The sequence below is a fragment of the Haliaeetus leucocephalus genome, unplaced genomic scaffold (genome assembly GCF_000737465.1).
Source record: "Haliaeetus leucocephalus isolate CR32 unplaced genomic scaffold, Haliaeetus_leucocephalus-4.0 Scaffold577, whole genome shotgun sequence".
Taxonomy (NCBI): domain Eukaryota; kingdom Metazoa; phylum Chordata; class Aves; order Accipitriformes; family Accipitridae; genus Haliaeetus; species Haliaeetus leucocephalus.
In genome coordinates, this window is record NW_010973013.1 from 797,511 (window position 1) to 819,955 (window position 22,445).

General features: G+C 38.9%; 2 protein-coding genes across 10 annotated transcripts in view; one reads left to right on the forward strand and one right to left on the reverse strand.

The window, feature by feature from the left end:
• Window positions 1-21,942, reverse strand: part of NVL (nuclear VCP-like) — a 53,958-nt gene extending 32,016 nt beyond the window's left edge. For 7 of the 8 annotated variants that reach the window (XR_775025.1, XR_775024.1, XR_775026.1 and 4 more), the window contains exons 1-17: window positions 21,858-21,935; window positions 20,211-20,284; window positions 18,996-19,048; window positions 18,810-18,906; window positions 17,867-17,921; window positions 17,070-17,336; window positions 15,425-15,551; window positions 15,059-15,135; window positions 14,630-14,764; window positions 11,772-11,873; window positions 9,727-9,844; window positions 9,107-9,251; window positions 7,141-7,411; window positions 4,575-4,793; window positions 3,843-3,947; window positions 3,000-3,062; window positions 1,514-1,633 (exon numbers count right to left, since the gene is read on the reverse strand). Coding sequence is in view for 5 of the 8 variants with exons in the window: in XM_010577692.1 (XP_010575994.1) it covers window positions 1,514-1,633; window positions 3,000-3,062; window positions 3,843-3,947; window positions 4,575-4,793; window positions 7,141-7,411; window positions 9,107-9,251; window positions 9,727-9,844; window positions 11,772-11,873; window positions 14,630-14,764; window positions 15,059-15,135; window positions 15,425-15,551; window positions 17,070-17,336; window positions 17,867-17,921; window positions 18,810-18,906; window positions 18,996-19,048; window positions 20,211-20,284; window positions 21,858-21,914 (2,085 nt within the window). In the remaining 3 variants the exon portion in view is untranslated. Of the gene's footprint in view, window positions 1-1,513; window positions 1,634-2,999; window positions 3,063-3,842; window positions 3,948-4,574; window positions 4,794-7,140; window positions 7,412-9,106; window positions 9,252-9,726; window positions 9,845-11,771; window positions 11,874-14,629; window positions 14,765-15,058; window positions 15,136-15,424; window positions 15,552-17,069; window positions 17,337-17,866; window positions 17,922-18,809; window positions 18,907-18,995; window positions 19,049-20,210; window positions 20,285-21,857 lie in introns of all 8 variants that reach the window. The other variant, XM_010577693.1, reaches the window with a different exon arrangement.
• A 361-nt stretch (window positions 21,943-22,303) lies between these two features.
• The window catches only part of CNIH4 (cornichon family AMPA receptor auxiliary protein 4), an 8,711-nt gene continuing 8,569 nt past the window's right edge, over window positions 22,304-22,445 (forward strand). For both annotated transcript variants that reach the window (XM_010577699.1, XM_010577697.1), the window contains exon 1: window positions 22,304-22,413. In XM_010577699.1, coding sequence (XP_010576001.1) covers window positions 22,345-22,413 — 69 coding nt within the window. In that variant the 5' untranslated portion in view covers window positions 22,304-22,344. The remainder of the gene's footprint in view (window positions 22,414-22,445) is intronic.

Consider the following 22,445-nt stretch of genomic DNA (forward strand, 5'->3'; position numbering starts at 1 on the left):
TTTTTTGGGGGGGGGGGGGGGTGTTGGGGTGTTTAGGGGGTGGGGTGTCTCTCCAAATATTGAAACTTCTGAAACAACAGATTCAGCAGGTTAGCTACTCAGAGTTAAATGTTAACTCCATAGTAGTGATATCCTATAACCAAACTCAATACCTTAATCTGAATTTCATTCTAGAGCTGGGGAGACAGAGAGAAAGCAGAGGAGCTGGAGAACAAGAGTTCAATTATGCAGTAAAACCGGCTGATGATTTTGAAGAATGTTGTTCTAAGTGTTACTGTTTTATTTTAAACATACAAAAATATAAATCTACATATGGAAAATTAGAAGAGGAGGTGAAAATGCACATCGGTCTCAAAGAGCCAGTGGAAACACCAAATGCCCCTGAGTTTCAGTTACGAATCCCAAGGTTGTCACCAGTATCACAGCCTGAGTAATAAAGTCACCAGTCTCCTGCCCAGACAGTACCTCTACACGGTTAAATGAGGCTGTGAAGAGCAGGGGTGGGCTTCTAGGCACCAAGTTGCTGCCTGCTGCTGCCACCACAGAAGTGAAATATAGTGAGGCCAAAGCACACTTGTTGCCCCTCCTTGGCTACCATCTATGCCTACTGTGGTGCCTAGTATTGGACACCTTTTATGGCTCTGTGGCAACCACCACCTCAGGACATTCAAGAAGTCAAGTCTGAACTTTTCAGCTTGGCTATCTTTCATAGGAAGTGAAGCATGCAAATTCAGAAGACAAGGTACAATTCAGAAACAGTTGATCAAACTTCCTCTCTCCTATGAACTAGAACTACAGCAGTCCTTCTGTTAAAGTCATTGACGACAATATCTGAACAATGCTGTACTCAAGTCGTCTGTTGAAAAAAAGCATCTTTTCTTTCAACCATCAACATATATGCACCAGTACAGTATCAAAACAGATGCACTTCCTCCTCATAAAAAACAAGAGCAGCTTTCCTTTCAACACATTCACAGTTTGCACTAATATTGCCCCCCCCAAAAGCAGAAGTTAATCCTAGGCATAGGTAGTTCCTATTCCAAAACAACAACAAAAATCAAGGCAGAGAAAACTTCACAGGTGGAATAGCTCTGAAGTCTAATGTATTCCACTTATGCTCCTGCCTCAAATATTTTCATGACCCAGTTCACGTTATTCAAGTAAGTACATACTTCATGCAAGCATTACAGTTGCATACAGGTGTCAGGATCTGGCCATAAATTAAACATGGTATTAAACTGCACTCCATCTTTTCCTACGGCTCTACACAGCCAAGTTGGTAGTTATACACACATTCTCTGGATATTTTTTTCTACATATGCATACTAAAAAAAGTATTAAGCTTTATAAAATTTGATCAACATATTTTTCCTCAAATATGAAAAAGCCTATCAGATTGTTTTTCTTTGGAGATACTGAACGTAGTACCCTTCCAGGTAATTCTGTTACTAGCACAATGCCACAAAAGCTGCAACTGAGATTATTTATGGAGATATTTTAAAGACAGACTCACTTCACGGTCAGATCTCCGAGGGCACAAAGCATCAACTTCATCAAAAAATATAACACAGGGCGCTGAATTCCTGGCACGCTGGAATACCTGACGTACAGCACGTTCACTTTCACCAACATACTAAAAGAAATGACAAATCACAGTGAAACAATGTAAGTCATGAAGATTTTGCTTGAAAAAAAATAATCACAGTTTTAAACAATATTTGAGGTGCTTTGCAATGGAGAAGTGCAACTTGCTAACCAGTTTACTTCTGATAACAGTCTGTTACCTCTACTTCCTTACTGATCAAGACTTACATGGGAACTAGTTGTCACTAGCCCACTTTTGACAGTTTGCAGTACATTCAGAATTTAATAGAATTCCTACTTTCTGGGGAATAAATCTAACTTGCCATCATTCCACTGATGAGAATTAACAAATACAATCTTCATTAAGGACGCTGTTGTTCATCAACTGTTCATAAACAAACCCAGTGAGCAATTTGAACACAACGAACATCTGAAGTTCATATGCTAGTTGCCTGAAGACAGGGGGTTGACAGCAGGGAACTGAAAAGTAAGCCAGAATTTCACTTTGAATGGCGAATTGCAGGGGCGGGGGTTGCCAAGTTTTAAATGCAAACACTTCATTTTTTCCAAACAAACATGTTTTGATACAATTTATGTCTTAACACAGTCTCTGAATCACAGCCAGACATTTTTTCTTTACGCCACAAGGAAGTTGGGCTCCTAATTAAGAGTTGTATTTCCTGCCTGTAACAGTACTTGAGGCACACATTAAAAAAATGTTGGGGAAAAAAATAATCAAATACTAGCTTCCACATTATTGATAAACAGATAACTGCCATGGTCTTACGAGATATGGGCTGCAGCCATGTTGCTCAGTTCAACACATTCTTTTAACTCTAAAAGAGACTGAAGTTGTATCACAACACTTCTAAGTCCAGTACTTCAAAAACTCAGACTACAGCACTTTTATCTGTTAACATTTAAAATCTTTAAAAATCACTTTGTTCAACTAAAAAACCACACTGCTTTCCAAGGTTTCAAACTTCCATTAAGAAGCTAAAATGACTGACAGAACACATTTCTGAACGTGAAAGTTCAAAATTTTATTTTGCTTAGTGAAAGCTGCTGATTTGCAGTTACTGATCACCAATTGTTCTCACTGTAGATTTGAACTTTTGTTCTTTTTCCAATCTACATAAAAGCAATGACGCATGTAGTTGGTCATTCAGAAATCCTACTTCAGTCAAGGAGGCTCCATCTGCCAGGTAATTTAAACTAAGATACACACTTAAACTACCCGGATAGCTTTTTCCCTTTTCACATGAAAAACTTCACTGCTAAAAACTTTAAGCAGAGGTTAAATGAGTCAACTTCAGTTGCACCAGTATCAGTTACGTAATTAACAGGAATTTTGCTTGCCCCACAGTTTGGACAAGAATTCCATAAATAACAAAAGCACAATGATTAGTGCATACCATATTTAGCAGTTCAGGACCTTTCACAGATATGAAGTTCAGTCCAGACTCATTTGCCACAGCCTATCAAAAAAGGAAAGACAGATGTATATATAAAACACATTTTTCATGTTTTCTTTGGATCTGTCCATGGAGCAATAAACAAACTTAAGGGAAGGAACACAGTCAGCAACTGTTTGTAAAATATAGAAAACAGTACAAAGTGTAATTATGTGGAATTAAGAGTGGGAGGGGGGCAGGGAATTTAGCAAGGTGTTCTCTCTCTAATGAGGCAGTGTCCAGATTTACACCCCACCCCCCTCCCCAATATTAACTGAAGAATTATCAGTATTTAGTGGGAGTTAAAGAGATATTCAACTACATAAAAGCATTTAAAGATAAAGATGAGTGACAACCTGGAAACTTGCATGATTATCTGCATTTACATGGGGAGGCCACAAGAACTGAAATGCTCAAGGAGAGCAGAAGTAAAACAGAAGTATTTTCAGTAAGGTAAATATAATAGAGTGTAGACTACTTCCAAATGTATAATTCAGTTCCAGTGAAATATTCCACAGAAATGGTTATCTAATAAGAGTTTCTTCCCATCTTTGCTACTTTCTTCTTAACCAACTTCAGTCCTTCAATTTCTGCAGTAATTCCCTCTCAATTCAAGGAAAATTGTAACTTTGTGACAAGAAAATCAAATAACTTTAGCACAGAGGCCCAAATTTAATTTTCTGATAAGAAGAGGTGCAAAAGCCCAACTTCTGGCAGTATCATCCAGACTCAGTCATTCCTACAAAAACATCCACTTCAAGAAGATTCTTCAGTATTTTTAAACATGTTTAGAAAATGTATTACCTTAGCTAACAATGTTTTGCCACACCCAGGAGGCCCTGCAAGCAGGACACCAGCTGGAGTCGTCAGGCCCAGAGCTTTAAACTGCTCTGGGTTTCGCACAGGTGCCTATAAAAGAAAATATCATAGTTATCTGTGACGAAAAGCTAACACAAAACTTTTCAGTTACAGTTAGATGAAAAATCATTCATAAGCAAGTTATTTATTCCAATAAAAAACAGGCTGAAAGAATAAACAGTCAATCAGCATCTTATTATCTTGCACTGATAAGTACCCCAAAATGGGAGAGTAGTATTATTCAGATGCAATTACCTTATTTACCTAAGTTCTCATCTTAAGGTGTTAAGTATCCCTCTGACTGGCAGTGTGACCGCTAACCTTCCAGCTAAATAGTCTCCAATTCTTTGTGTGGCAGTTGTGTAACTAAGGTTATTGGTACAAAACTTGTAGAATACTTAAGATTCAGCAATAATGAACATACTGAAAACTGAAAGCATGACTACAATAAGTGAAATGTTAAATACATGCACCAGACTTGTAAAAAATTTGAAAGCAAATTATAGAAGTCTTGACTATTTTAAATGAAGATGTTGCAAAATTTCTAGTTTGTAGCATGTTACAACTCATGGGTAGCACGTTATACCTTAAATAAATATTAAAAACCAAACAAGCATAGTTTTATTTCCTGCATAGGAGGAAATGCAAAAAATCCTTGAAAGTAAGGTTAAGACATACTAATATTGCCATAGTCAGCTCCTCCCGAACATCCTCCAGGGCTCCAATATCTGCCCATGTCACATCAGGAATTGTGACAAAGCCTTCTCTCTTGGCAGAGGGTTGCACTGATGACAGTGCAACAATAAAATCATTCATCTCAATGCACAGCTTCTGCAGCTGCTCCTCAGGCAAGGGGTCTTGCTTCTTCAGCAAATCCAAAAGTCTCTGCAATTCATCCTTAGGGTACACAGAAAGGGAGAGAAAGATTATGCAGTGGATTAGATTTTAAGAACCATTTTTTTAAGGGCTTTTTCAAAGCAATACTTTCTTCAACTGTAATATTAATTACTATGAAACAAATTATTAGGTACAATACACATAAAATGTAAAACAACATTAGAAATAACATTAACAATTAACATCAATGGTAAAATTCCAGGAAAGCACTACATACATTTAACACTTGTGAAAGCACTAAGCTGACAGACTACAATCTTGATTTAGATACTAGAGAAACAGAGATAGTACATGTATTTTGTATTCAAATTCTTCCTACTGCTTCTCCCACACTGATTAGGAGAAAGTTCTTTCCATACTGAAATTTCTAAAATATGTATTAATTATATGTATTGATTCTGTTTTTAATATGAAATTGCTCTCAAGAGAAAGTGAACACCACAGCTGAACAGCACAATTTCAGCAATTTGTAGAACATTCAGTTACGTATAAACATTTAAAACTCTTAACACATACTTTTAGATTATACACTTTTATTTAGCATAATCTGATTTCAAATCATCAACTCGTGTCCTCAGGCTGATTAGACCTTGTTTTGTAACCAGGCTCTGGTAAAGTTTGGGCAAACAGAATAGACATACAGGGTAATGCTTTTCAGGACTGTCCCATCTTGCAGACCACGGCACCCCAGGCAGGTATGTTCCAATTTCCCCAATCAGTTCCTTATTGGGGAAACTATCTGAGAAAATACTTGATCAAAGAACTTTATACTTTCATAACATAAATACATCCCAGTTCTAATACAGAAAGGCAGTATCAAAGCGAATTGATACCGCACCACAAGTAAAACTATACCAGGATTTTCATTATAAGATGGGGGGGGGGGGGGAGGTAAAAACTCTCCTAAGTTTCCACGTTATTCCTACAGCAGTATATGGGAAAAGTATCACTTCCTATTTGTTGCAACTAAGATAGCTCTACAACTGACCACAAAGAAATAAAAGTGTTTATAGTGTCTGATACTCCTTTTAAGCCCTCCCTCCTCCTCTTAACAGAATCACTAAGAGAAACTCTGAAATAGCCGAGACCACTGGGTTTGTTTACTTGAATTGTGTGAATGATTTTTAAAGGTTTTGTATGTTTATTTTTCCATTATAAACATAATAGAGCGGTTTTAATGACAATACCCTGTATTAGACTATGTCAACCTCCTGCCAGCTATCAAAATATGGCTCTGTTAGGATTAGACTTCCTCCTCCTCAATAACCCCTTTGATCATGGTGATGTTGATAAAAACTGCAACTACCTGACCCTCCCCACTTTTTTGGCTACGTCAGGCCCCAGGAAACACTGGGAGGTATGCAGTATGATTATGTTACTCTAATACAAAGGCTTACTACAGCTTTTTACACTGTTTTTTGTTAATTACAATAACAGTTTTCTTTGACAGTCCTTCTAAAACCAGAATCTGAGTACAATATGGATATAAAACCCCTTTGTTTTACTTCTCCAGACAAATCTTTAGGAAGCCTACTCAGAATGAAGGTGCACACACACTCCAAATTTTGAGAGTCAAATTTTTGAGGGCCAAGAATTTCTATATAATACAGATGTTCTGGTTTACTGATCAGTGTGTTACTTGGGCCACAAAATAATTCTGGCACTGGAAATGCCATTTTCTGCAACAGAGTTCTAGCTGTACTGTACATTAACAGATACCTTCTCTGCAGCTCAAGTCACATTGCTAACCCAACTTTTCTACTGGACAGATACATCTTCCTCAAACTTGCTATAGGTACTAGACACCACATGTGGTTTACCCCAAGCAATCACATAGCTGGAGGGAAAATGTAGACTGTACAAATACTTCTAGACTCTGGCTAACTGTAACTATACCAGGTCGGGGAAGAGTCCCAGGCATCACAATAGATATTTCACTGAGGGCACAGCAAACAGCTTGGTAAAAACTCAGTGCAAGTCTGATATTCTTACAGTTCTCTTAGTTGATACACTTTTGAAGAGAGATATAGCCACTATTTTAATCAATGGTCTGCTAGAAAACAAAACAACAACAACAACAACAACAACGACAAACCCAAGGAAAAAACCCACACCTTGTATATAACATTAATACAATTTTTGAAGGTGTGGGTTTTGGGAGCCACTTATTCAAACTCATATGAGTCATTAGGAGTGAAGCTTCTGGCTCTAGGAGCCAATATATCTAAATCTAAATTTAATATTACATTGGCCATAGATGTTTAAGGATTTTTGAGGAATGACTTTCACAACTATAAAATGGCTCAATTCTTAAGATATTAGACGCACATACTTAAGGAACAAATACCTTAGGAAGAAGTTCTAGTTGTTTGGTATCTTCTCCCACCAGGATGTCTGTTCCTACTCCTATGCCTTCTTCAGCTGTGTTTTCTCCAGCGTGTATATGTTTCCCTTTCTGCTTCTCAGATTTTATCAGGACCCTGTTCACTGTGCACATAGCTGCCTCACGACAAAGTGCCATCAAATCAGCACCCACGTATCCTGGAGTCAGCCGTGCTAGATGATGAAAATCAAAGGACTCCGGGAGCTTAAGTTTTCGACACAAAGTCTGAAGAATTCTAATCGAGTAGGGAGAGGTAGAACAACAAAATAAAGATGAAGCTGTGGCTTTTTTTATTTTCATATGAAAACAAACATCATTGATTTAAGGTCTCTTTCAGTCCACATGAACTGAAGTAGTACAGTGGGAACAGTTTTCATTAAACTAGGAAGCAATCAACACTGAAACCCACAAAACTATGCTATATATTTCCTTTCAGTTTCTAAAACGGAAAATCAACAGCATCAGCCAGGCAAAGTCAATCAGTGGGTAAAAGCTAGTTTTGGTGGATCTAAATATTATAGATTCTTTAAAACTTAGTTTATGATTCAAAATTGACAGAGTAGATCTCAGAGTGTACCACAGAGATGCACACAAGTTATCCATTGAGATATTTAACCTTGCATTCCTAACAACCTTAGTCTGCATTGTCTGTTCCATCCCACTTTTATTTATTTATTGAAGAATATCTACAACAAACTATTCTGCAAGGAGCAAATGAAATCAGACTGGGGGGGGGGGCAGGGCAGGGGGGGGATAATTCAAAAAAGAAAATAAAAATCAACAGTTCCTGGAAGCCTACACCTCCAGGAACACAAATACATACAATTGTACAAAACAATAACATGAACAAATGTGACTACACTCTAACTTGTGAACAGTCTCTACACACTATGGTGGCTCTCCCATTCACAACTCTTATCCTTTGAAATAGTGCTGTTTCTGGGAATATTTTATTTTTAACATGAACCTAAGAAATGTCATAGAATCAGAACTCTCATCAGTCAACTCTTTAGTTCTACCTCTAACCACTTGCACGTTTTCCTACAACCAAGAGGAACATAATTACTACAGGGCTGTAGATTTGGAGGAAGAAGACAAAAAAAAAAAATTGGAAGCACGACCAGAAGTGGGGTGTGTGGGAAACGGTGGGATAATGGCCAGTAGTGCTGACAACACAGTGAGCAATGCTGCAAGCAGAATAGTCTGCTTTTTCAACTTAGAAATAAGATTAATTGAGCTAGAACCTTTCTTTCCTTCCTGTAACAAGATAAGCCACAGCTGTTTTCAAACTTTCCTTCCTGTGTTTTCTGCTGTTGTGGAAATGAGTAACAGTTCTTTTTTTAATTAAAAAATTAAAAATATAATTATTTTTTTTTTAATTCCATCTGACAATCACAGATCTTTGGAGTAAAAAGGGTCAATTACACAAAACAGGATGACTGCAGCTCAGCTTAATGCCTGGACTGGCATATTTCCACAAGGAATGGAATGGAAGACTCCAGGCCTGTTGCTTAAGATACGTGCTTGAGAGGACTAACAAACAGGCTATAATTAATTTATGTTCCTAATTTAATAATTACATAAGGAACATGAAAGACAGAACGTTAACCTCCTGAACAACAGAAAAGACATATTTAATTCCATCATCTATACTGTTAAGGCACTTGAAAACCCATTAACATAATGCTAAAAGCAGACTGGCACACAAGAAAGGAAACCACCCCAAATGTAGACACAGCTACCAAGACAAAGAGTAGATGTACACTTAATGTCTTCTGCACCTCTCAGTGTGTGCTGATCCATAGGTGTGTATAGGCAGAAATAGGACTAAACATAATAAAGCACTTTTTCTTAATTTGTATGTTAACTTACACATTGTTTCCTTATTTATTAATTCAACAAAAAGAAGCTTAAACTTTGTAAGACATACTTTTCTCTTGCTGCTTCATCTGGGATCCCTAAACAAATTTCTCGATCAAATCTCCCAGCTCGTCTCAGTGCAGGGTCCAGTGAGTCAGGTCTGTTAGTTGCTCCAATAACAAGGACCTGGGTAGTGGCAGCCACATTATTCAAATCTAAAGGAAGGAAGGAAGGAAGTTAGTACTTATACTCACTGTCGCAACTTTGTTCTGATATCTATGTGGCTCTGTTTTTGTAGCACACAATAATAGTCAGAACAGCAGAGATAAACTAACCAACACTCATACTAAACTGCTGTTCATCCTTATTTCCACTACCTAGAATTTGCATTTTGTGCAATCAAGCAAAAATAAACATTTCAAATTACATTTGACACATTTTCCTATTTTATCTGTTTACACAACAGACAGGCATATATAATGCTGTACAGACCACTGTGAAAATAATGTAGTGACATCCCCTCAAATTTATTAAAATCTTCTCACCACCTGCCAGGTAAACAGTGCCAAAATATGAAAAATTATTACCACTATCTCCACTAAAGTAACCACGAGTCACTACTGAAGAAAAGCAGACAGTAAGCCTGATAATTAGAAAGTTTAGCTTAGCACAGATATTCCTGAAACTGACCATCCATACAAGTTAGGAATTGAGCAACAATTCTCCGCTCCATGTCCTTCGATGCAACTTCTCTTTTTGGGGTGATTGCATCAATCTCGTCAATGAAAAGGACACATGGTGCACTGGACTAGGAACACGAAATATTAATAATTACAAAATTATACTGACATAGTGTATTACAAGAGAGAAAGAATTTTTTCAGATTTTCTGTTCTATAATTATTACTCTAAGTCTGCTGCACAATTGACCTGTCCAGGAACAATTCTGTTGTTCTTATTGACTATCTGGAGAGCCACCAGACTATGAAACTGTGCTAAACTGAGGCTATGAAATAATTAAGGCATGAGATTCAAAATGTCTATATATATTGTTTAAGATTTAAAGGTACCTTTACATTTTCCATAAATATTCCATTGTGACTGCTTACTTGCTTAAGTCCAAAAAAGAAAATCAGACAAGAAAGGTCTGATTTGCTTTTTTGTTTGTTTTGTTAATGACATTAGAGCTGTGGAATTCCAAGAGCTAGTATTATTGACACACATAATGAAACAAAAGGAGCAGTAGGTGGTCATGAAAAATGATCTGCCAACTTCAAGATTACTGCAGAGCCTGACCACGTTCAAAGAGTAAAAATGAGCAATGATCGAATTCTACAAGTGCTCTAAAATACCATGTACTTCATGTTCATAAAAAGTCAACACTAATATAGAATAATAACTACTGTAACTAATAGAATAGTGTTTAACTGACATAAGGTTACTAATATTCTCAAAAAGCACTAGTAGTGCAAAGGAATACTCAAGGAAAACACTAGAATCATCTTCAAAAAATTACTAGAATCATCTAAAAAAATAGTATTTTAAAACCCACGCATTCTGTGTTATTAGGTAGCAACTGCGCCATCTAGTTGTCATTCAGTTTTCTACTATCTGATAGAGGGGAAAAAATGCAACTAAGCTATAAAGATTTCACAGTACATGTGTAAGGTATGGTGGAACTACATCTTTTTTTTCCCTGCACAAAAATTGGTACAAAAAACAAGTGCAAAAGCTACTTAAGTGAATGCAAGGGACTATAAGGCAACAGAATTTATTTTTAAATGTATTTTATGCAATACATTTAATTTCTTCAAAAATAACTTTTATAGCAACCTCCCCTCAATCACTATACATACAGAAGATATGTAATTTCTAAAAACTCTGTGCAATCACTTATTTAATTTTATTCTACACAACATCTTAACAAGACTTTCTAAAAATTAAAATGTATTATGAACTGGAAACATAATAATCTAACAGCTTCGCAATCAATCTTTTTGCCCTGTTTAGCATTCTTTTTTACAGGAACATACTCTAAACACCTATATACAGTTGTGGGGGACAGTAGAAAAATGGAATAAAGTTGGAAAACCAGAACATACTCAGAGGTCAGGAACAGAAAACTGTCCTCATGAAATAAAACATTAACCACACACTAAAAAAAGAAAAATCTGCATTTGTTTAAATTAAAATTATCTCAACCTGTCTGGTTCTCTTTGCTTCTTACTAAGTCTGGAGGTCACACCAAAGCAAGAGTTCAACTGTAACTTGACTCCTGCTCTTATGATGTTTGTCCCAAATTTTTTACTTTATACCTAAACCCCCAAAGGCTTAAGTCTCTCACATTCACTCAAATTCCATGCCATACAAAACCAGCAAAAAAACCCCTGTAACAAAAAAAGCACAGTGAACTGCTCTTACATCTTTTTTTTATTTTTATATATCAAACCAAGCAGCTCCAAATAGGTAAATAATGTATGTTGCCCTCTTTACATTGATACGACGAACTATCTTTTGTTAAGATTTCAGAATAGTAATCTTTATGCTCTATGACAGCATGACACTTAGTACAATGGAATTCTGGTCACAGAAGGGGAGACACTATGACTTGTGTGCAGCAGTATAAAGATTCACTCACTAATATTCACTCAAATTGAAACCATAGCAACAAAGTATGAATCTTTACAAAGAAAAGGACAAACAATTCACAGTGTAATTTCCAACAGGCGTTCTCACCACAGCCTGCTGAAACAATTCTCTCAGTTTCTGCTCAGATTCCCCTGACACTCCAGACACCATCTCTGTTGCTGCCACTTTCAGTATCGGGAGCTGAAGTTCCTGAAAGAGATAAGGAATACTGTATGATATGCCCAGAGGTTAGAAATGTTAGCTGTCCTAGAGGACAAATATTTTCCAATACGACATCTTTTACACTCAAAGATTATGGAATCAAGACTAAATCTTAAAGAGATTTTAAAAAAGATAAGGAGCATACTCCAATTTAAAATGGGTCTGAGCCATTTGGCTAAGGGAACAGAAATGGAAACAAAACCCCATGTTTCCCTAATTCAGTTAGAGAATGACTGCACTGCCAAATAGCTTTGCGCCTTAGTCCCTGTCGTGTTTTAACCCCAGCCAGCAACAAAGCACCACGCAGCCACTCTGTCACTCCCCCACCTCAGCTAGACAGGGGAGAGAAAATATAACAAAAGGCTTGTGGGTTGAGATAAGGACAGGGAGAGATCACTCAGCCAATTACTGTCACAGGCAAAACAGACTTGACTTGGGGAAAATTAACTTAATTTATTGCCTATCAAACCAGATTAGGGTAGTGAGAAATAAAACCAAATCTCAAAACACCTTCCCTCCACCCCTCCCTTCTTCCCGGACACAGCTTCACTCCTGAATTCTCTACCTTCTCCCCCGCCAGCTGCACAGGGGGACAGGGAATGAGGGTTATGGTCATTTCATCACATGTTGTCTCTGCCACTCCTTCCTCTTCAGGGGAAGGACTCCTCACACTCTTTCCCTGCTCCAACATGGGGTCCCTCCAACGGGGGACAGTTCTCCATGGACTTCTCCAATGTGGGTCCTTCCCATGGGCTGCAGTCCTTCAGGAGCACACTGCTCCAGTGTGGGTCCCCCATGGGGTCACAAGTCCTGCCAGAAAACCTGCTCCAGCGTGGGCTCCTCTCTCCACAGATCCGCAGGTCCTGCCAGGAGCCTGCTCCAGTGCAGGCTTCCCACGGGGTCACAGCCTCCTTCGGGAATCCACCTGCTCCAGCGTGGCATCCTCCACGGGCTGCAGGGGGATATCTGCTCCACCGTGGACCTCCCTGGACTGCAGGGGGACAGCCTGCCTCACCATGGTCTTCCCCACGGGCTGCAGGGGAATCTCCGCTCCGGCGGCTGGAGCACCTCCTCCCCTCCTTCTGCACTGACCTGGGGGTCTGCAGGGCTGTTTCTCTGACATGTTCTCACTCCTCTCTCCAGCTGCAGTTTCTGTGCCACAGCAGCTTTTTTTTCCCTTCTTAAATATGTCATGCCAGAGGCACTACCACTGTCGCTGACGGGCTCGGCCTTGGCCAGTGGCAGGTCCATCTTGGAGCTGCCTGGCATTGGCTCTGTCAGACACAGGGGAAGCTTCCAGCAGCTTCTCACAGAAGCCACTCCAGTAGCCCCCCCACTACCAAAACCTTGCCACACAGACCCACCCAATACAGTTCCCAACCCAATCCTTCGCAAGACATATATTTCAGTTCATGCTTGGGCTCCCTTTTTGAGAAAATTGTCTATTTCCATCTGTAACAAAGCATCACTTAGCAGTGTGAAAGAGATCCCCAACAGGTCTGGTTCCCTTAGTCTTGCTCCAGAAGCATCTGAGCAGGACTGTACAGTAAGATAAGTGTAAAGCTCACACTCAAGGTTTTCTGCTATTAAAATTAAATAAAATTGTAACTTTAATAGACTGTAGCACAGTAGTGCTACAGGTAGTTGCAGACTATTTCAGGCTTTTTGAACTACATATTAAAAAAAAATAATAAAATCCTAGTTTATACAAATCAAGGCCACCAGAGGTACTACCTGGGCCTTGGAGGAGGTAATTTGCCTTAAATAGCACTACTGAAAATGTCTTATTTAAGAAAAATAATTTAGGAAGTAGTCATTGAATTTATCTCATCTCTGAAAATTTTTTACTTGTGTCATGTTTCTTTCCCCAAATTTAGCATGCTTCCAGGATACAAATACCCCCTGAAGCATTAAATATCACAGATTCATTCAATGGGTACCTTTTTACAGCAAGGCATTAAAAAGAAAAAACCCAAATCTTTTTAATTAAAACATTTGAAACAGTGTCAGAAGGTTCTAACCAACTTTTAAGGAATAAACATCAGTTATTTTCTTTCAAAGATAATCTGCACTACAAAAGTTCATAATTCACATGTATGTAAATTTAAGGTTATGATCTGTGACATTTAAGGAACAACTGTACTAAAGAAAAAGAAACATCCATGGTTATCACTGAATAGCCCTAAATAGCCACTAGATTTATAACCAAAACAGGCACATAGCAGCACAGCAGCCTCACCACACACCAAACTACTAACACCAGTAATGCTTTGCCTGTGTCAAACACAATTTCAGAGCATATGACAACATCCAGTTTTGGAATTCAGAAATCACTGTTTAACAGATGCCACCCAACAGAATCAATGTAATGCCTCATAAAAGATGGTAAGGTTGAATCCAGACTTAAAACACTGTGGTAAATTTAACCAAAAGTATCTTCCATTTATAGCCTTCTCAATACCCATGCCTACATTGCTGTCCTGGGAATGCCTCAAAACAATTAAGTCAAACAAAATCCTGTCACTATGTCCCCCTCTTCATATATGAGGTTCTATCAAGTACAGATTCAGGTGGAATATAAACAAAGGAAGTGAAGATGAATATATTTTAGACTAAGATAGGAAGGAGAAAAAAAGAGATAAAAAAGAGGGAAGATCTAGTCTATCATGAAGGAGGATTTTTTTTTTTCTCTCTCTAAACATAATTCAGAAAAAGAAGAAACTGTAAATCTAAATCTATCTCACCCCAGCAATTGCCTGTGCAAGTAGTGTCTTTCCACATCCTGGTGGTCCATGTAAAAGAAAACCACGAGGTGGAACCACACCTAAGTGGTTATAGACTTCAGGATGACGGACATGAATGAGCATCTTGCATATTTCCTGTTAAGAACAGGAGAGACCTCCATTTAAATTGCAGAAATTAGTATTATAGATTGCTAATATTGTAGACAGGCCAAAATAAAGCAAGTTCTGTTTATTAATATAATTTCAGTGACTGCTTTCAGAAAGGTTAATCAAAGGAAAAAAAAAAACCAACAAAATTTTGTTGCTGTTGATATAAGCAGCTATTCTCAGTGCCATGCACATGAATTCTGCCAGATTTCTTCTTTGTCATTTTTAATGCGACATTTTATTCACTCCATTCTGTATCCCACAAATAAAGTTTTAACTAACCTTTAAAGTTTCATCATTGCCTCCTACATTCTCAAACTTCACTGAAGGGCAGTAAAGCTCTGGTCCCTTACTTCTAACTGTTAAGGAGGAAAAGTCACGCAAATTTAGACACAGCATAATAATAGTTGCTAACACTGAACAAAAAAGTACTCAGCCTAAACAGTTAGTTAAGCACATGGGGTAGTATTATTTTTTGGTAGTATGCATAGGACTGGAATTTTTTTTAGTACAACATTAAGGCTAAATTTCTTAACAAAATGCTTGAGGTCACTTCTCTACACCTCAGAAAACACTTCTCTGGTAATGGATTCCATGGTCAAATACCATCTCTTTGTTTGGAGCAGCACACCAAAAATAACTTCTCACCTTTCTCTTTAAGTAAGATGGAATCAATTTCTCCATCTACATCTGGAAATTCTTCTTTTTTTCTTTTTGCTCTCTTACCCTTTGTCTTCTTTCTTTCACTCTCCAAGACAGAAAATTCTGTTGTTTTCTAAGGGCATAAAACCAAAATTATATACACAAAACTTTCCAAGTCAGTGAATTTCTGCAAATACTTAAAAGAACAATATGTGTCAGTGTCTATGATGTTTAACTTACACATATTATATGAATAAAGACAGGCGAGACAGGAATTTAACCCCTTCTTTTTGTAGAAAAGCCTTTTTTTACTTAGGATTTGCCTTTTTTTTTTTAAAGGGTTAATTATATCAGTCACTTTTTTTGCTAAGAGTACATACTTTGAAGCAAAAAAAATCCCACACAACCCCACCCCCCCAAACCCCAACACCACTAATGAAAATCAGGCACCAGTTATTTGTACATCATAGAGCAATCCACTTTGGGGATGAATAAAACCGTATGAATGTATTTACTCCAATGGAAACAATTTTTATTACTAGTAAGTCACGAATGGCTGTACAAAAATATTATTCAGTGCTGACACAAGTTAACTGCATGTAAGAAAAGGACTAATACAGGAGAAAAGAAATAAAAAGAGGTTCAATGGCGAAAGTCGTGTTTGTTTATAATATAGTATTGCAAACTTTTTACAATTTGAACATCGCTTTTATTCAATTTCTCTATATGAGGATGAAGTACTGCTAGGATAAAGGGATGATTTGTCAAATCTGCCTATTCAGTAAGCATTTTGTGTAATCAGAAAGGTAGATGTAAATGTAGTTCTTCCTTCACATAAAAAAAGAGTATCCTGCCAAAATGTCTGGTCAGCCAAACAACATAAGTGTTATCTCCCACAGATAAATGGAAAGCTTTCAATAGCTAAAGAAAGTTGCTATTTATTAAATAAGAAAAACTGGGGGGGAAGGAGAGTATCACAAAGTGGGCAATATATCTGGATGGGGAGTAGGACCTATTTTTAACTGCTTTGTAAGTTAATGCAACTTCCTTTCAATTTCCCCAACCCTCGTCCATCCAAAAAACTTCAGCTTTCCCCAGGCTCACTAACACTTAACCACTGGCTAAGGGAGACCACATGCTATGGCTATAGCAAGCCACATGCTTCCTGACTAGTTAGGCTGGTCACTAGCAAACAGAATAACTAACAGCTAAGTTCCACTTACCTTTCTCCCAGTATGGGCACTAACCTGGATCTCCCTAATACTGAGCACTACATCTTCCTCAAAAAATGTGGAAGAAATTCATGATTTTGTGACTTTTTACCTCCCATACAAACATGCCTGAAACAGGCCAGAAGGTTCAAAAAATCACTTCTGACATGGCAGAACAACGGGCTAAGCCCTTCCTTCTTCAGAAACCAAGCTAAAAACAAGTACTCCACTGGTCAATCTTCCCTTTCTATTTAACATGTTCACTGTCTTTAAACACAGCATGCATGTTTCTAATAAAAATAATATATTTTAAAAATCCAGGGACAAAGACAGACAGTCCTTTTGGTCTTAGTATCCCCCTTTAAAAGCCTGTCAAATTACACAGGAAATTATATTCATACTTGCTACTCAAATCACATTGGGTTCATAAAACACAATACCTCAGAAATCAGCTTCTTTTCGTCTCCTTCTCCATCCTCAGAAAGTTCAATGAAAAAGTCCTTTCCACATGGAGTTTTATCAATGAACCAGCCCCCTTCAGAGATGCGTGTTTCAACTCTTCTTCCTGATGAGAGGGTGCTTGTTTGAGGTGCCGTTCGCACAGGAGGGGGGGTTTCCATTGGTTCATTTTTTGGAGTGGTTGGAACAGAATCGGGATTTCCTTTCTTGTACAAGCTCAGCAGGGAACTGTTCATATGATTTGTAGACTGCAGATTCATGTATTTTAAAAGAAAATGTACAGGTTACAACTTGGATTATTTATATTAAGAGGCCAATGAAAACTATTTCAAAAACATCATTTAGCATTATCCCTGCTGGGGAAAGTAGTTATGCATCTTCCAACCCACTCCTCTACAAATCAAATGACTGCATACAAAACTACATCTGCTGGTTAAGGAGGCAACAACCTTTGCTATTTACCCTGAAATGACCCCTGCTAATTGACAGTCACCTCTTTTAGTAACAGTCAGGTATGTCCAATCATTTCATTCATTTGAATGCCACATCTTTCAGGCCCCCAGTGTGCTTTCCTCAAAAGTGATTCCCTACCACAGGTTCTTCCTTTTTCTTCAGAAAATAGCCTCCTTTTAGCTATACAGATTCTCAGTTGGAATTGCCAACTCTGACTATAAGTCATCTTTATCTCCACTTTTAAACTCTCCAAGTGCATTGCAACTTCACCACATAGAATCATGTGTTATACAAACACAAATGATCATAATAAAATCCAACTTACTAGATCTTCTGGATAATCATCATAATCAGAGTCATCTGTGGCACTTCCTGCAGTCCTTTACGTGGAAGGAAGACAAAAACTATTAATGTATCAGAGCAGAACTGCGAGACACCCACAAAACAAAACAAATGCAATTTCCACAACGAGGTTCCCCATAACCATGATATGTAGCCTAAGACTGGAGAAAAATTCCTGACTCGCATGCTCTAAATTTACTGCTTTGGAGAGCTAAAAAATGCATCCTTTCCAAGTCTGTGATAAGTTGGATTAATTTGGCAACCTGGCTGAAGACAGTCCTAAAAAAAAGTGATGTAGGATCAATCTGATTCAGTTCACTGAGAGATCACACAATCACCAATGCTGGCACAAGGGAAGTAGTAGCAAATCACTGCTGAACTAGACTAGTCCTTCTGACAACAATGTCCTATTTCCCACAAGACCCTTAATACCTATCACAGGTTAGAGAAACCAGAATGATCCGTGAGACTATGCACTGGGTTAGGAGTCAGGAGATCTTAATTCTAATCTCATAGCCAACAGTGATTTACTCTGAACAGCCTGTCCTGTAGTCTTATCTCTCAGATTTAGCTAGTGTATCTCACCCCCAAGAAAGATTAAGAACAAAACAAAAAAGTAACTGAATCACATGAGGACTGGGGCCTTGGAAAACTATCAAGGAAGCCCCAAGGGTATCCACTAATTCAGGGCTGTATGTTCCCCATAATAGAGAAATCATGATTGGCTCTAGTATCTGCTTGTCTTCAGTGAAAAAAGTGCTTCCATTAACTACAGGTAACTTCTGATGAAAACAAGCCTATGGGAAATCAAGGATCTATCTGTAATCTTGAAACTACCAAAATTTAATATGAAGACAGAAAGCTTTAAAAAAATTATAATACTAAAGGCATTACTGAAGTAATCTAATGGTAAAAATTCTTCTTACTCATTTTTCTCTTGTTGTCTTGCTCTTTTTGCCACATGTTCAGCTTCTAAAACTGCTAAATCTTCGTGTTCTTTTTCATTACTGATTATTCCAAACACTGAAAGAAAAAGTTCAAACACATTAAGAAAACAGCCAAAGCATAAACAAAAAATTTCCCCGTCTTAGACATAATATTAACAGAACTACCTTTTTCAACTTGTATTCTAAAAGCATTTCTTTTTCTTCGTCCATATTCTGCACTGAAAAAACAAAATAAAGAGGTTACACCAACTACTTTTTCCCTCAACATACTGTCATTCTCAGTGGAAAAAATACATTGTAAATTGATACCTGAGCTTCTACACAAGTTCTTATAAAAAACCCCAAAACTATGTGAAAATGTGATTGTTTTTTCTTAAGCCCGGAATAGCTCAATCATTGGGATGAAGCAAACCACTAAACTACACTGGTCTCTAAAGGGACCTTTAATAAAAATTATTAAGGTCCTCTTTAACTGCAGATACAGAGAAGCAGCAATGTTCAAATGAACACACTGGATTCTATTTCACACCATGACCCATTTTTAAATTTTTATTCAAACAAGAACATATGGACACAGGACTACAGTCTAGAAAGGACAGTCCAGTGAGGAATAACTGTCCTAATTAATAATGGTCAGTATGAGAAAACCTGATTCAATGAGCACACTTAAATGCAAACAAAAATCATCAACCTTTTACTTTCACTTACTGAGGGTATATTTTATTTATTTGCTTTTATACAATAGCTGACAGAGGAAAAACAAAACAAAAACCCAAGATCTGTAAGCATCCTAAGCAAGGGTTTTGGCTCCCTTTCTCTAACAAGGCACAAATAAATAGAACATGCGAACATGAATGAATATACTTCTCCACCTTCGTTAACCACCAACACCCACCAATGATCTGCAGAAACACAGACTTGCTCCCCACCCAGAAAAGCATAACAGCCTAAAAATAATTAGTCAAGACTGACTGTCCTGCTGAGCAACTGAGCAAGACTTAGTGTCTTACTGAATCCTCTATCTCCCCCATCTGCCTGCACTGAAGTGTTATTTTCCCTCGTATTTTAAGCTCACTGCGTTAAGGACCAACATGTAATGCGTCTGTAGCTGTTTAATTAAAAAAAGCAACCCACAAAAAATGAACCACAACTAGATCTTGCAATGCCAATGCATTAATAAAATATCAGTTACTAGATATATCAGCAGAGGAAAACACTGGAGTGGAAATGATCTTATTGTTTCAACCAACCTCAACAACTGGTAATAAAGTTAACATAAAGAAAATTAAAATTTTGATTAAAAAGACACAAATGCAAAGTAACAAGATAATATAGTCCATATTTTGAATGTAGAATATAAGAATACAAATCTTTGCTCACCTGTAGGTTTTCTGCAAATCAGACGCTAGAATTCCAATGTCAACATACTGGCCACATTTACTACTTGCAAGATACTGAAATGAAGCAAGCAGCGAATAAAATCTTTGTCAATCACTTCACCAGAACAGCTAGATCAAATATGCCTATTTCAAACTCTACCCTTTTTAGAAGTCAAAATGAAAATCAGAAACAGCTTTGAACTGCCTTGGAACACACTAGTCAGTATTTCCCAATGAAATGGGAGATGCTTATTAAGACACAGATAACAAGCTAGCTACGTTTCCCGGGAAAAAGCATTTTGGTGCTTTGGTGATTTCTGCCAGTGCAACTCCATTGTTTTTATTAAGAAAGATGACTTTGTAACCCACACACCATCTTACTGTCAATCCTAAAGTTCTTGGTTTCTCTCAGTTAACCGCCTTGTTTTAGATCTCCTACCTTAAAAATGAAACAATCTACATCAATCAGTATGGATACTGTCATAATAAGAACTTTAATCTTTGCAAGATGCTTCAAAGAATACTATAGAAAAGTATATAAATGAAAGTGAATTCTATCAAGCCTTTTTTTATTTCTCTGACAGCAGCTGATCCAACCCATCTTCAAACCACAATCATTCAAGTGTGAGAAAATGTACTAAAGTTCAGGTACAACTGTACTCCCTTTCTTCCCCCACTCTCCAAATTAGGAGTGAGAAGGAGCTTCAATACAGTAATGGTGGATTCCTTCTTAAAAAAAAGAAAACAGAGAGAAAGAATATCCCTAAAAAGATATAGTATCACAAATGTCACAGCAAGGAGAATTTCAAAATCTCATTTACATTAGTATCTCTATTTAAAACAATCAAATTGCTTAAATTTGAATACAGAATTTTTTTTTTTAACATGATGTTACACTTCACATCACCCATGGGCAGCTACTGACCTGCAGAAAATATCAAGCCTACCATAAATCCAGCTGGCTCTTTCATTTCATAATAATCAAGACACAGCCACTATGATCTTGTTAAGGAAAATAAGCAAGCTCCCTCAAGGAGCCGCTCACATTTTTAGGGATTAGAAGCGGAGTACACTTCCGCAGAGACACAGAAAAATGGTGCTTAATTTGCAAAGTCACCATAAATATTCATAAAATATAACACAGCACTAAGCCACCTGAAGGAATCACTGTTCTCCCCACTCTTCACACGTGTATTATGGAAGTAATCACATTTTTTCCCTTTCTTCACACATTTAATTAACCGACGCACACGTTTCCAAACGTAAACACTTCCAATTTGCCTACATCTGCCCCAAGTGTGAGTTTGGGGGGTTTTTTTACTATTCAATTCACACTTGAAATAGCACCCAGCTTCAGGATCGGAAGCATCTAAGAGGATGGAAGAAAATAACAAAACAAACAAAAATAAAATTTAAGAGAAAGACCTTTTCAGAGGCCGCCTTAAAGGCCTGAGAGACCAGGCCGGGTTTCGGCCCTCGCTGCCGTTCCCTCCCGCACCTCAGCGGCCCGCATGCTCAAGGCCCCTTTCAGCGAGAAGGGGGAAACGCCAGCCCCGCCGCGCCTCCCACCCCCACCGCCTGACCGCCCCGCGGGGACGAGGGTCACCGACTGGCCGGCCGCCGCTGCCCGCCCGCCCAAGGCGGGTACCTGCTTAACGCGCTGCTTCAGCCGCAGGTCCACGAAGCGTCCCGGCCGGCTCCGCATGGCGGCTCGCCGCCCTCCCCGGCCGAGGGCCTCCCCGCCGGCCCGGGGGCTGTCCTACCGCTTCGCCTGCGCGGGGCGGCCGGGCGGGAACTGCGCGGAAGGCGGCGGCCCCGCGGCCGGGCGCCTTCGAACTGCCCGCCTGGAGCGGCGGCGGGGCCTTGCTGTGGGCGCGCCCCCTTCCCCCGCCTCTGACGCGCCGGGCCGCTAATTAAGCTTCAAAATAGAGCCCCGCCCCGCCCCGGTGAGGGCTGCGCGGGGTCCCTGTCAGCGCCCTCGCGAAGAGCGGGGACGTGCCCCGGCCGTCACCCCTGAGGAGGCCCGGGGACTCCATTTCCCAGCGTGCCGCGCGGCGCGGCGGGGCGGCCCTGGCCGGTCGGGGGAGGGGGAAGGCAGGGCGTACGGCAGCCGGGAGGGCGGCGGCCGTGGCGGGATGGAGTCGGTGGTCTTCATCTTCTCGCTGATCGACTGCTGCGCCCTCATCTTCCTCTCCGTCTACTTCGTATCCTTCGGCTGGTGGCGGGGGGTGGCCGG